General features: G+C 39.5%; 2 protein-coding genes across 2 annotated transcripts; both read right to left on the minus strand.

Moving 5' to 3' along the window:
* Nucleotides 1–728: 728 nt before the first annotated feature.
* LOC108677515 lies at nt 729–4,549 on the minus strand. The gene is made up of 3 exons (XM_018165740.2): nt 4,346–4,549; nt 2,400–2,567; nt 729–2,056 (listed from the first exon to the last, which is right to left on the minus strand). The coding sequence occupies exons 2-3, from the start codon at nt 2,557–2,559 to the stop codon at nt 1,050–1,052; spliced, it is 1,167 nt and encodes a 388-aa protein (XP_018021229.1). The 5' UTR covers nt 2,560–2,567; nt 4,346–4,549; the 3' UTR covers nt 729–1,049.
* Nucleotides 4,550–7,600: 3,051 nt separating this feature from the next.
* LOC108677514 lies at nt 7,601–14,384 on the minus strand. The gene is made up of 12 exons (XM_018165739.2): nt 13,755–14,384; nt 12,774–12,855; nt 12,112–12,558; nt 11,738–11,897; nt 11,212–11,372; nt 10,589–10,773; nt 9,966–10,102; nt 9,363–9,472; nt 8,855–9,106; nt 8,472–8,587; nt 8,281–8,342; nt 7,601–8,029 (listed from the first exon to the last, which is right to left on the minus strand). The coding sequence occupies exons 1-12, from the start codon at nt 13,824–13,826 to the stop codon at nt 7,945–7,947; spliced, it is 1,869 nt and encodes a 622-aa protein (XP_018021228.1). The 5' UTR covers nt 13,827–14,384; the 3' UTR covers nt 7,601–7,944.
* Between the last annotated feature and the right edge of the window lie 249 nt (nt 14,385–14,633).

Genomic DNA, 14,633 nt, shown 5'->3' on the forward strand with positions numbered 1-14,633 from the left:
AGCGGCCGCTACATGTAGCGCGCTACTGCCCACCTCTGTGTATGTCATTCTCGACCTATTAACTAATATTAAATTCAACTTCCAGCTTACGTCACCATTGTTACCAACAACGGCACGTAAAACTAAAAACTATAAAACCAAAAGTTATCTTATTGCCAAGCAACCCACGGACGTGTCAGACGTTGTTCGAATGCGTATCTCTAATATTTGTATATTTGTATTATATATTGCGAGGATCTGAAATCTCATTTAGTGGTTGATTTATGAGGCGCGGAGATAAGATTTTAACAATATCTTTAGATCAATTTATAGAAGGCTTTAAATATTGATAATTATATTTCCTCTGGGTATAAAAAAGAGTTTACAGGAGACTAATCATTGAATAAGGGTTTCAAAATTCCTCAATGAACAATAATTTCATTCAATAATTATTATAAAGACACGAAAGTTGATTTGATCAGTGCATGAAGTCGCCAAGATTGAGCTGCATGGGACAACGCCGAAGTGGACCCTCTGATTTACATAACGAAGTTAGCCCGTTTGAGGTCTCTCTTGAGCTTACAGTAAGCTCGGGATGTTAAATATTGTTATGCTTAATCAGCTGTTTACCATTTGCAAAGTTTGATGGTATTTACGTCATCAGACGGATTGTTTGGTAGACGTAAAAAAAGTGTTACGTGATCTTCTTCCAGGTCAGGTTGATCAAGTTAGTAATATTGATAAAAAAAGTAACATGAGAACAACTTGACCTTCAAGTTCCAGTGCGTACAATCGTACCTGGTTATCTCTCACTGATTGAATATTACGCCTATCTAAAGTTCTCACCCGATGTACTTCGAATCGCCAGTGATTAGAAGTAATGGGAGGAAACTTAGTTCTGAATATACGGTGCAATTTTTGCCATCAATTAGTGGACTGATAATAAACAGAGAAAAACGGGAGTTTTATTATTCGAAGCAAGATGACCCGGAAAGTAAACAATACCGTTGTAACAAATAATTTTTTACAGGAAAAATTATGGTAACACTTCGAAATTTAAATACAGGAAATTAACGATTTTCCAGTTTAAATCCTTTCAGAACTTGGAAAGCTTGTAGCTTGGCGTTGTGCAGTTCTCGTAGTCTTTCTTTTTGCTTCCTTATTATGATTTCCATCTCAAGACAAGCATCTGAGAGGGAAGAATGAGTTCTGTCGACCTGTTCCAATTCCTTTGAGGTGACCTCTTCCCTCGAGTCCAGCAGCGCACAATAATCTTCTGTTGCACGAACTTGCCTCCTATATTCGTTCACTTCTTCTATGATATTTTCCCTTCGTCGATGGAGAGAATCTTGAATACTCCTTAAATCATGGCATAATTTACGATTTCGATCAACTTCCTCAGCGAGACGCTTATTACTCAAGTCAATCTTGGAGTTCAATTTCGACTTTTCTTGAGCGTCTTCTCGTAGAGCTGAAGTTTCCGAATTATGAGAGTCACAAATCTTTTTTTGCGACGTTATTTCATCCTTTTTGACATTTATAAGATGATCCATCTTATTCTTGACAACTTTGGCTGAGTGAGTTGCAGTGCCGGTGATGCTTGTCAGTCGCGTTACGGATTCAAACGTTTTAACGCTCGTCGCTCGGTGTCTTAAATCTAAAGCCGAATTCCGTGCTTCAGTAGTCTGCCTATGGGTAACGATATCATTTTTCAGACTTGGCTGCCGCGTGCAGACTTCGCTGGAATTATTGCCGGTTTGCCTGCAATTATATTCAACAGGGTCATCAGCAAATTTTCGCCTGTTCATGTGCACCCTTTGAACTTTTTCTCGAGGAATCTCTTCTTTAATTTCTTTTCCATTCGTGCTCATAATATTCGCACCATTGACAAAAATGTTGAGATTGTCTTCACAATTGTCATTTTTTTCTTCAATACAAAGCATTTCATCGTCACCCGACGTTAAAAAATGGGCACCTTTGGCCTTTACAATTGCCTCCTGATCATTAATTACTTCCAAAAATCTTTTGTCTAGCAAGATGCACTCATTCTGACTCCCGCTCTCAGCCGCCTCTCGCTCTGAAACACACGAGCATTGTAAATACAATCTATAATATACGATTTAATTAGCCGTTTATAAACGGCGAGAAATAGCTCGTCAAACGGTAAAACAAGAATGTTTATGCGATATTGATACATTTTTAAAAAGTTGGGCTGTGACTAGGTAGGTAAACGAGTGAACAATTGCCAGGGTAAATTAGAAAATTAAGCATGAAAAAATGAGCCTTTCACGTTTGAAAAAAAACGACAGGATTACCAAATTATAACTTTAGTGAAGATAATTCTATTCTAATGGACTATCACTAACAGTGCTCTCACTTGAGAAAGAGGTAAATGAAAATTTTCTTTGCTGAGTACGCACCTGCAGTTTGCGGGAAATGTAAATCGTATGCCAAAAACTTCGATGGCCGTTTAGGTCTGATGATCACTCCGCTGTCGTCCTTAGGAGTCAGTCTTGGGATGGTCACGTTTTTCAGGAGGTACTTAGGCTCCTGAACTGCGAGCGCTGGTGACTGTTCCATTATCGATCCTGTAAATATTTCAATAATTTATCTGTCAGGCATAGTGGCTTATTAGACTTTAAAGTCGGTGCGTTTTTAATTCTGTCGGCAGCCTCAAGCTTCCGTATACTATAGAATGAATGACATTAATTGCAGTCATCTTTGACGCACGAGTTGTGTTCGTGTTGATACGGAGTTTTCCCCATTTTTCTAGAAGAAACAGCAACTCAAGCCATTCGTTCGTCAGCACATATTTGGGTGTCAAGACCTTTGAAATACTCATAAATTTTATAGTAGTTGATAGCGTCAAAATAGAATGAATGAATGAATGAATTTTTCTACTGGGAATGAATGGATTTGTTACAGATAATTTAATGTAAAAGTACGGGCAGTTGAAAAGATAAGCTAAAAATGTGAACAATGCTTTGCACTTGAAGAGTTAATGAAGGTAATTTCAATTTATTGCCATTATTGTTAACAAATGACCATTACCACGTAAAAAAAACTCTGACCTCCCGCAGAATCCGTCGGACATTTATGCAGGGAGTTTTACAAATATCACGGCCAGACGTCTATATCATGCAGAAATATCATCTGATTATTGTAATACAAAATCCTTGCATAGTTCTCCATTATTCAAATCATCCAAACTGTCAGGTCCTAACTGCTTCACATGAAACTTCGTATACAAAATTCTTAACTATTCGGTTTGTGCTGAAGTCGCATGCCTTCATATAGCCGTATAATTCTCAAACGAAGGCAAAACGGAAAAATTATAACGAGCTAAACATCACCGTTGCTAATGTTAGGTATTTATATACTAAGTTTCGTTCAAATCTGTTCAGCAGTTTGGAAACAATTTCTTAATCACTGCGAATTTAAACACGTATTGCTGTTTAAATCACGAATGAAGGTGAAATGAAAAAAATATCGCAAACAAAGGCACAATCGAGAAAATTTTCACGAGCTAAACATTATTGTTAGGTTCTAATTAATACATGTACTAAGTTTCATCGAGTTAAGTTCATTAGTTTGAGAGATATTCCTTGATCATTGAATTTGGAAATTGGCCGTGAGACCGGCCGTTAATTTGTCCCAGACGTAAACCCAGGAGAGGTTAAAAAAACAGATCTGCATGGGTGACGAAACCATCGCTGGGAGTCATGTGCTGCACGTGTTGTGTACAAATCGTCAAACAAACGTTCGAACTTCTGACATCGACTTCGGACTATAGCCCCCCTACCGCCCTTTTCTTCCATACCGCCCCCCAAAATATTTCCACCGCCCCTAGGGGGCGATATCGCCCACTTTGGGAACCACTGGGCTATACGGTAAGTTTATTGGCTAACGGTTCCTGTATGGGAAAAGAACCTAGTGAGATAGAAGAAAAAACAAATATAAGTGTCATGAATTTTTTATTTGGTTTAATCCACGTTCTTCTTTCTCACTAGAAAACCACCTAATATAAGCTCCCATAGCATATAACTTGTGAATGGAATAGATATAAAAGTTACTTAAATACGAGCGGAATGTTTATACGAGTTCATGTGCGCTGCCACATTGAAATTTGTTCGGCTTTTCAGATTCTTCAAATGCGGATTTACTGTGTACCTTACTTACAGGTCAAGAGACAGACAGCCGAAAAAAAAAGTTTGGCACCTGCTTAATTGCAGAAGTGCCGAACTATAAAAACCCAAACAAATATATTATAAACAGTCCTGTACAACAGTCAACAGAGGAATATAATTATATTTAGGTAGATAGAGTAGTCGTTCATCTAGATGCGTTTGGTAACACTCTTACTCACGTGTTATTAGCTAGCTGGTACAGTTGCACTTCAACCTGCCGCGACGAATACACCAGCTAAAGTGAAGACAATAAATTCTTCAGCGGCGTAGGCCGGCTAGTCCAAGATTAGTGGTTCGTTTCCAGACTGGAGTTGCCAAACACCGCCATTCCAAGCAGCGTTTGATACCACGCATCATTTTATAAAACATATAGTCGTAATATTTTTCAGAATGTGAAATTTTTAGGCCCCAAAAATTTCCTTATATTTATATCAGAAAATTTTATCACGAAGAAATAATTGGAATCTTACTCGAAAGACACGTGCTACTGAACACACGAGTAGGTGACTTCTAGGCCGACCACTGGCTTTGATAAAAAACACCACAACAACAAATCCTCGTTTTACTGAATAATTTTGGGACTGAGATTTTACGGTAGGAGAAAAAGATTTCTTATTTTACAATGAAATATAAATAAATCGACATTCCATATTATTTCTCAGTCGCTCAGCCAGCGACAAAATTTAAACTGTAAATTAAAATATAGATTATCCTTATTATCATCTCTAGTATCGAATTCATATCAACGTGATTCAGTGAATTTTATTCATTTTTCATTTTATTAATTTTCATTTTTATTGAGTTTTTATTGTATCTCAGGGCCTTTGTTAAGAGTGGAAAGCGAGGAACTCAAGTAGTCCGGCTCAGAATTTGGTCGCTTTGTCCACTTCACTCCGAAGACTGCGCCTCGGGACGAAACGTTGGGTGAAAAGTAGAGCAAAAAATGTGAATTTACATCAGCAGAATTTTATTGGACAAGTGTCATCCTGCTCGCTAATTTGAAGGAGAAAAAAGCCTTGTCATTACTAAAAAAATTCGCTGTTGATGTCGTGAAGAACAATATATTTTCAGTAAAGCCATGATGACGCAAAACTTGAATACAGATTAAAAAACAGAGATCTAAGCAATGTAAACTTATGAAGATAAGCACTCATCATGGTTTAAACATATTTTAAATTTGCTGCATCACATTTCCTAACCTGCAATTAATCGTAAAGGAATCTCTTGCAATACTTTCCCATTAACTATTCAAACATGAAGCCGGTTGTTAGCCGTTCGATGTTGCCCATCGTTGGATTATAACGATACATTTTGAACACTCACTGGCTCGGCTAACCGGCTACAAAGTGCAGGCAAGGAAAGTGGGGGGGGGTCTATAACAAGGCTTATGAGCAAGGCTTTTACGTCTTTTACGTGCGGCTCACTTCTACTGTCTGTGACCTGCAGTCGGCTTGCTGTATTTTATTAAGAAATTTCTTGAATTTAAATAGAGTAAAATTTTATGGCAATGATTAATATGAAGGTATTTCACACAAAGCTATAACAAGTAAGATAAAACTTTGAGTATGATTAGCCTTGGCGGCGTTTGCATTAATGAGACTAGACCCTTAACCAAAAACTCACTCGAATGACTGAAATGCTGGAGAGACCGGATCTCACATAAACGTGGGAGTTCCAATACGGAATGTGTGAGAAGACTAAATAAAATAAATAAAAAACAATAAACATTAGAAATTCATGTATAATAATTTTTTATTTTCTACTCCAACGGCAATTATTCGTAATAGAAGCGATTGAGCAAGTGATTATTTTGTAGCCGTTCTACGCCAACCCATTGGATGTGATGTGGTGACATTTTCATGGGAAATATTTCCGAAACAGAACTGTGTTTGCCAGTGGCCTACAGAAATGCAAGCTAATTCAACTATGACGAAAACAACAGCTTTTATTTTAAACTATCAACCTGTCAAAGTTCTCGCAAAACCATGCAGAATTTTCAGAGAAGTAAACAACGAAAATCCAAGCATAGCCGTATCACATGGGATCAGGCGATCGTAAACACATGAACTCTTTTGTCTAATCTATACTCGCTAAGTATTTGAAAAGGAGTAAAGAGTATTTTAAAAATGAATTAAAAATAAAAGACTGTCGTCCAGTGCGCGAACCGCGGCGTCCATCGTCTGTGCCACCTGCTTGCCAGGAGCTGCGCTCCCTTGTTCGCCCGCTCGTGCATGGAGAAAAGCACGAATTTTTATTTATTTTTATAGATAATTAGACACTAACATTTTTGAAGTTTTATGCCCCGTACAACATGTGAATCGAAATCTAAATTCATGCCGAAATTTAGAGAAAATGGGGCTTGACGGAAGGTACCATCTCGTTGATGGTAGGTACCACAAGTGTAATTAACATAATCATGAAACCAAATTTGGTTCCTACGTAATCACAGGACATGAAAAAATTTCTCATTAAGCTTGAATTTTGAGTAGCTCACTGGACACTGAGCTTGGCATTATATTCTGGCTTCATGAATTTCTGGTAAATTCCCATCATCTCTGATAGCGATATGATTCCCTTATTGAAATCGATCTAGTGAATTAGCATTATCGTATATGTCCCTCCAAATGTCCCTCCTCCCAGGCGTTTATCTCACGTTGTTCGGTCTGTCCCAGACTAAGCCAGACAAGCCGTGGAGCCAAAATCAAGTGCAGTGCAAGTGCAATAATAGCTGCCTAGCTAAACGCATTGTTTTCAAATTAAGAGAAAAATTAGAGTTTGCGCTGAAAGCGATGCACTTTTTTCCATTTTGTGATTCATCCCGAATCAGTTTCTCCCGGCAAAAGGGAGTATCAGTGCTTCGTCCAATTTCTGTTAGTGCTGTGGGTAAAAAAGAGTCACTATTTGGACAAAATAACTCATCCATTTTTCTGCTTGCGACATCTAGAATGGCTTGCACCATATTGCTCGGGCTGCCATGCAAACCACTTAAAGTCAACCATACGGAAAACTCGCGAACTTCGATGACGCTATGAGCGGCATGAAAGAACTTGGGTACAAAATATACTATGTGCATATTGTGAATAACCTTGATAAAAAGAAAATAATGATTCATGAGATATAGTGCCAATCACAACTTATTACGATGATTACTTTGGCGAATCAAGCAATTCTGGTCATGTACAAATAAGCAATCAAGGGTACATATAAGTGCATTCTACATATTGAAAAAGTTAGGCGTGTTATCGTGGTTTGTGTGAGCTGATAAATAGTAAGTATAGCTTGTTAGTAAAACCTTATCATGATTATGACGGAACTACATTTGAACGAGCCCGTTGAATACTTTTAGAATAATACGAAATTTTATTGCTTTGCGATAGAACGAGAAGTTTCATCTGAGCATACTGGATTTTAGGACCAGAAGAGAGACACGGCGAAACAATCGAAATTTTTATTGTAGGAATCGCTTGCTCTCACTATAATTGTAATTACATGAAATAATTTTTAACAATTATTCCAGTTCCAGTGTTCGGCACGAAAAAGCGCGACACTTCCTTCTGGAGAACATTTATCAGTGGTGACGTATTAATTTTTTCGTTAGATCTTCTTACTTGTAGTTCTTGTCCTGAAATTGGTCATTTTTTCCAAGTTTAACGCTGATGATTTCAATATTTCCTTCAACGAAGTTTTTAATGCATCCCTTTTCTGCGATTTGTTTTGTTTCTGTCTTATTTTCATTTAGGGCGTCCTTGCTTCGAAAGATCGAACCGTTGGAGGGGCTTCATCTTTTAGGACGCCAAGGACAACGGAAACGTGTAGAGGACACGATATTTTCTCCGGGGCTTCTACTTTCGTCTGGTCCTCTTCTGGAATAGAGGGCGCTGTGTAACTTTATTCATTCGGTGCTAAGTAAAGTGCAAGTCGTAATAACGCAGCAGCGATGTTTAAGTAAAAAAATCAGAGACTGGTAATTCATGATTGAATTATTATTTATGCAATTTTCAGGAGCCACGCAACATTATTCACATGTAAATTCATTATTAATTTCATTGAGTTATTATTCATTATTAATTTTATTTCACACCACAAGCAGCTCATGGCACCGGTGGGTTCATACCCGCGAGGTGTGCAGGTGGGCAGCAGATTGTGCTGCTGTTCACGTAGCCGTGATACGGACGACTGCACAGACACAAACAAACCTTTTTGATGCATGACGCGTTCACGGCACATGACGGCATGGATTACTGACATGATGAATTACCTTACTGGAATTAATTAGCGAACTAAATACGTGCTAGTTGCATTTACTGAGACGACGTGTAGCAGGCACGCCACGCAGCCCACCACCGCCCACGCCAGGAACATGCGGGCGCTGCCCACCCACGAGATGAGGAAGCCCGACAACACCGACGCCAATGCGTACCCTGCGAGCGCAAATTTTGTTCCACATTTCAGTTGCAAATCCACGCTAAAAAACGGATTGTGAGGCGTTTTACATATGCTAAACATGATAAAGGGATGTATTATAGTAAAAAATTACTTATTAGTAATTTCTTACTATATACCTAAAAGTAAACTCTGAAGTCCTTAACTATTTTTAGGAGTTCACCAAATTTGGGTTTCAGAAGAATGGTGCTAACAGACTTGCTTAAAAACCACGCTAAAGTACATGTTATTGCAATGGAGGCTACCGAGTGTTTCGTAGGCGACGTTGGCAAGGCTCTGCACGGTGTTGGAGACACCGTCAGGGGAGAAGTTCTTGGCGCACAGCACCACGGCGGGGTAACCCAAGCCTTGGCACGGACCGTTCAGCAGCTCGACCAGCAGCGTCGTCCACACCGGCCACCACAGACCAGCAGCGGCCGTGAGTGCCAAGCGTGTCGCGTGCAGCAACAGAATTGCGGACAAAAACTTATCCGCTCCCCACCGGGCGAGGATGCGGTCTAAACGAGATATAGGATTTTTTTTTAAAATTATCTTGAATTAATAAATTGTACCGTAGCATTTGGCAGATTAGCTTGGGTGGGAGTGAGCGTTACAACATTCTATAAATATTGCATCACTGATTGAGTACATTACATTTGAGTACATTTTGAGTACATTTGGTACATTAGTACCAAAGAAACATATATTTATATTTAACCAATTTAGACTATTGAGGTGTAAGAATATTTTACGATAATATTTGGAGCGGCTTACCAGAATAGTGCAGGCAGGGCAGCTCTGCCAGCGACCGCACCAGCACTGTCAGCCCCTGCGTCAGTTTTATGTGCTTAGTCGGCCACCGCGCTGACATCTCCTCTTGTAGGCTGCTGACGGACGGCAAGGCAGTCATCTTCAACATTATCCTTTACATTTATTTGAATGAATAAATCGGCGAGGCGTATCACATGGAACAATTGAATATTTTTTTAACCTGATCATCGTGATGAAGTTTTCCATTGTACTGAAATCATTAATATTGTAAAAAAGCCGAGGATTTTCTGTAGAGATAAATTTCGTAACTGATACGTAACTGATACGTAAGGTGATATAACTGATGATTACATAGCATTTTAAATTTCTGTTCACGTACGTATGAATTTTCCTCAGGTTTGTTTTCAATTGGCGAAATGATACCCTTTTGATAAATATTTCGGATGTCTAAATTCAAATTCAGCGCTAAAAAGTCCCGTTTTCTTCTCATCCAAAATGAATGTACCAAATGCTACTCATCCTTGTACAATAGGCAATATATATTGTTACCGTATAATATGCATAAGGTAACAATAGCCCAGTGTTTGCGATCTTCGAACAGCTCACACGAAGAGGTAGATGAAAGGTACGGCACAGAGAACTCCGTTCACCACAGAGAACAGCAGGAAGAGCAGGAAGTGCGGCCGTTGCAACACAGGCTTCATAGTCGCCCATGCAGTGCCGCTCGGCTTGAGGGCGGGAACCTGTCCAGGGTAATGCCGTGTCAATTATGCTCTCTTGATGACTTCGCTCGTGACAGGATAATAAATAAAAATCAAATAGAACTTATGTGCGTGACAGGTTGATAAACGCGTTACTCCTAAGAGCGGTTGACATGGAGAAGGACAGTTTCAGGTAAGGTGGAGAAAATATATTAGCAGCCCAGAATCTGATGTAGACCATTGTGAGAATTCACATTCTTTGTCAATTATATTGTGTTACTTGGAGCTACTGTTATTGTTTTCTAGAGGTTTTCATTAATAATGTTAGCTAGTCGAACGCATAATATGCTCTAAACTATTCTTATTTTAGATAGGAACTATAAAACTATCAACACTGACGTCTGGCATAGTTTCACCAATAGTATTATCTATTGACGGAGTTGGTCGTTGGTAATGAAAAAAATCTGAATTAAGAGGTGCATTAAATTCTTTCTTTAAAGCTGCAGCGAACAGACGGTGAGTCTTTACTTTGAGGCGACTAGAGATGATGACGTCAAAAGACAAGATCACGAAGACCATGAAGAATGCAGGCGTGTAGTCTTTGGTCTGCGCATAGCCAGACCACACGTCCACAGCCAGACCACCAATCGGGCCCATCAGTCCCCACCCAACGGCACCCCACAGCCGCTGGCTGCCATAGTTGCTTTCAGGTCCTTAGAAAGATACCGGAAATAATACATTACCAATAATAGGTTGATTGTAATGACAGACTTGAATTCATATATTATCTTTTAAAACATCGATTAGGTAAACTATAAAGAATCGCTGTAAATGCCAGATCATCATTTTGACTATATGCACAGCATAAGCGTGGAAGGCATGCATTCTGATGATTTGATTCTTGTCAATTGCTCAACAGAAATTATTTAAAAGTTGAAACGAATTAGATTTAAAAATGTTTAAAATGTTTCGTAATTTTATGCAGTTGATAATACTCGACCACTTATAGAGAAAAATTAAGTAAACTAGAAGTTTTACGTAAGGAAATTAATATGAACATACTGATTCAATTTTATCGCCGGTCATTACCGAATAAATCCCAAAAATTTATTCTCGGTGGTAACAAATATCCGTGTAAATTTACTGGTCACCAAGGGTATCGACGGTGAGGGAGTCGGTGAAGGAGTTGACGATGGTGTAGGCGACGCTTGCGACGACCATGAGCGCCACGAAGCTCCAGAAGGAGGAGCTCTGCAAGGGCGACGCTCCCCCACACAACCTGTCCGTCCACACTCCCCCTACGCAATGCAGGCTGCGTTGTGAACGCTCGCCTCAGAAACTAATATCCAGCAAAATCCAAGCACATAATTTGTACGAATGATCTGTCAAACAAATTATAATCTACTGCATAACAAATGAAGAATGTTGGGAAAACAAAAAAGTTTAAGATAGTTTTTCAAGATTCCGATTGATTAGCCAACATTCTCTGACGTGAAATGCTCTGCAAAATCTTCTATGACACCATGCAATTGAGTAACATAATACTCCGAAGAAAGTTGAAGATATCAATTGAATATTATGGGATGTCAACTATATTTTGCAAATAGTTCGTTACAAAATATTTTGACTGATGTAATTGAACTAAATAGTTAATTTTGCAAAGAACTGAATTCCCACCTCCCTGCGTAGCCCGGGGGGTCACACTGGACGCTGGCATCGCCAGGGGCGGCGACGGCGTAGGTGGAGAAGTCGGAAGACGAGTTGACGAGCGTCAGTTGAAGCAGCGCCGACGTCCAAGTAAACTGGCAGTCGCGGCCTGCCTCCAGCTCACAGGAACCTGCCGTGCCGAAAAATGTTTGCTCATCCGAGTTAGGAAGTTAATTAGTTAGATGCTAACTTACTCGATTAAGCACTGCTAAATGAGCATCAAAATTACAAGAAAACATGTTGAAACAACGATTACGGCTGTATCATGAATTGGTGCAGTCCTGGAATGTTTGCAGGTACAGGAATTGTCGGATCTGTTACAATAACAAGAATATGTAACTCACTGTTGTGTGGGATGACAATCATCAAGTGAGAGGAGGTTGATTCTTTCGAGGATGCCTTCTGCTCAGCAGTAATTTGTGAGGTGAACACATGGGAACAGCTGTTGAACACTGTTGACGCCGAATAATGAAGAGCGTCGAGATCACTTGCACCACTTAAAATAACCGAGTAATTTACACTTTTATCAACGATAAATGTACTTTTGTAGTTTGGCGCTGGTAAGAAAGGAGGGATAAAGGACAGGCTGCTGAGGGAGAGGCATGTGAGCAGCACAGTTCCTACGAAGACGGGCTTCCGGCTCCAAGGGAAGGTGTCGGCGAAGGCTGAGATAAAAGGCTTCAGCAGCACCGTCAGCAGTAGGACCAGCGCACCCACCGTCCCCATGAGGGACACAGACGCGCCCAGCTGTACGCTCATCACCAGCAGGAAGGGCATCACCGGGGCCAAACCTGTCGCAGGGGGAACTTATTCATCGCACGTTGAATTACAATCGGGAATTCGGCAAAATTCTGATGCCGTGAACGAAATCAGCATGAATATTTAAGGTTGAATTTTGTGTAACCTGCTCTTTTTGTTGAGCAAATAAGCGTATCAATTAAGAAACCTATAACTAAACAAAAAAAATTATTCGTTCAAAATGGAAATTAAGGAAAATTCAACGAACCTCCAAAAAACAAGAAGTAGTGTAACTTGATGGTGAGAGTACTAGTGTTGACTTCCATCTTCCCCGAACCAGAAGAAGAAATCTGCAAAAAAACTTATCTTCTCACGATGTTTTCGCCAAGAAACGCGTCTTATTCTACAGTGCTCTTGGCGAACTCGTCTACAGTGCCATTGTCTCGATATAATTTCCATCATCACTGTCCAAAGATAATAATTCATGTTGTTGTTTTTTATCTTCGGTTACACGAAATTAGTTTTAGCTCGTAGCGTCTCAATTCTGAGTGTAAATTTATATCATATACAAGTTGATTGAAGAATTAAAAAATAGTTCTAAGAGACACAAAATTAAGTCACGATAAGCCCAGTTTAATTCCGTTGTGAGGAATAATACGGCATTATAATGGTTGCTAAGCTAGAACTCTGTTTTGGCCAGGGCAGGCAAACAATTGAAATTATTCGGCAATCTAGAAATTCGCTTGATATTAATGCACGATATTCTTTTCTCCCCAAGTGCACAAGAACAGAATACAACCTCTTTATATCTATAATGTTTTTGTCTAAAGAGACTTATTCAAACAGTACTAATGTACATAGATAGCGTAATGCACACAGTCGGAACACGTCGTCGCTTCGGCGCTTCAGTGCGCACTACTAACAACGCTGTCCATTGATGCTAACCGAGGTCATATCACTTGGTGCATCGCGGTTCCGGCTAAAGTGGCTTGAGCACTAATAACTCTCCTATTTGTACTGGAAGAGCAATAATAAAACTGTCTATATTATATTGCTGATGAAAACCACCATTGATAAGTGAAGTCACTACGTAATTGGTTCAATAGGATGTCACGTATTATTTTGTCTGAGGTTGAACTTCTTTCTATCGCATATGACAAGGTATCCTCGAATGGTAAAACTGCAAGCGCAATCGCTTCAAATCTAGCGTCAGATAAATTTATTTCGACAAAATGTTCCAGCGCTGTACCTTCCAATTGACACTGGACGGAAGAGATGCCCGTAAGTTGTGGTACAAGCTGAAACGTTGCTTTCTTCCCATGCAGCAAGATAGATTGAGGTTCGATGCCGTTGTTTCAAGCCAAGGTCATCTGTACATTACATCTGATATACTCGTAAAAAGTTGAAGTAACGTGCTCCGACTTGATGCTAGTATGACGGGAGGTTTCCAGTGCTCGGAGTACATAATCTCATGAATTTTAGAATTTCGAAATCATAAATCCCGTCATCTTACATTCACTTAGAGAAACTAAGGTACTTGATTAAAGAAATACCTGCTGCTAAACCCGATTTAACATGGATATATAGTTTAATTTACTGTTCTATTTTTGAAAACCTAATTTTTTATGTACAATTTACATAGAGAAAAATAAAAAAAAATCACATTTGTATCATTACATTTGGCATCTCACTACCCAGTTTTGTAATGTACCACTACCCAGTTTTGTTTGTACCATTTCATCACTAAGAACCAAATTTCAGGTCCAAGTACTACTTCGACTCGTCAGGAATTGTTGTAATATTCTCGATCGAAAAGCCCTCGTTAGTTTGGTTAAGTTTTGTGGCCAAATGTTTACTAGCGCTTCAGGTATTTCAGCTATTGTTTACTAGCGCTTCAGCTATTCAGCTATCTCGCACCGAAAGTCAAGATGAACATCACCAAAGAAGTGAAAGGGCTCAGTTATCGAAAGTTTCTTTAATGAGAAGAAATCATTCATCACCTACAAGGGGCGGAAGGTCTCAATTGTCCAGCCCGCTGAAGCTGGCTCGAAAGAAGCAGCGTTAGCATCCGAAAAAGACGAAGTGACAGGGAGGGACAGGTGAAAAGCAACAGAAACTAAGTCACTCG

Source organism: Hyalella azteca, unplaced genomic scaffold (assembly GCF_000764305.2).
Source record: "Hyalella azteca isolate HAZT.00-mixed unplaced genomic scaffold, Hazt_2.0.2 contig3704, whole genome shotgun sequence".
Classification (NCBI taxonomy): Eukaryota; Metazoa; Arthropoda; class Malacostraca; order Amphipoda; family Hyalellidae; genus Hyalella; species Hyalella azteca.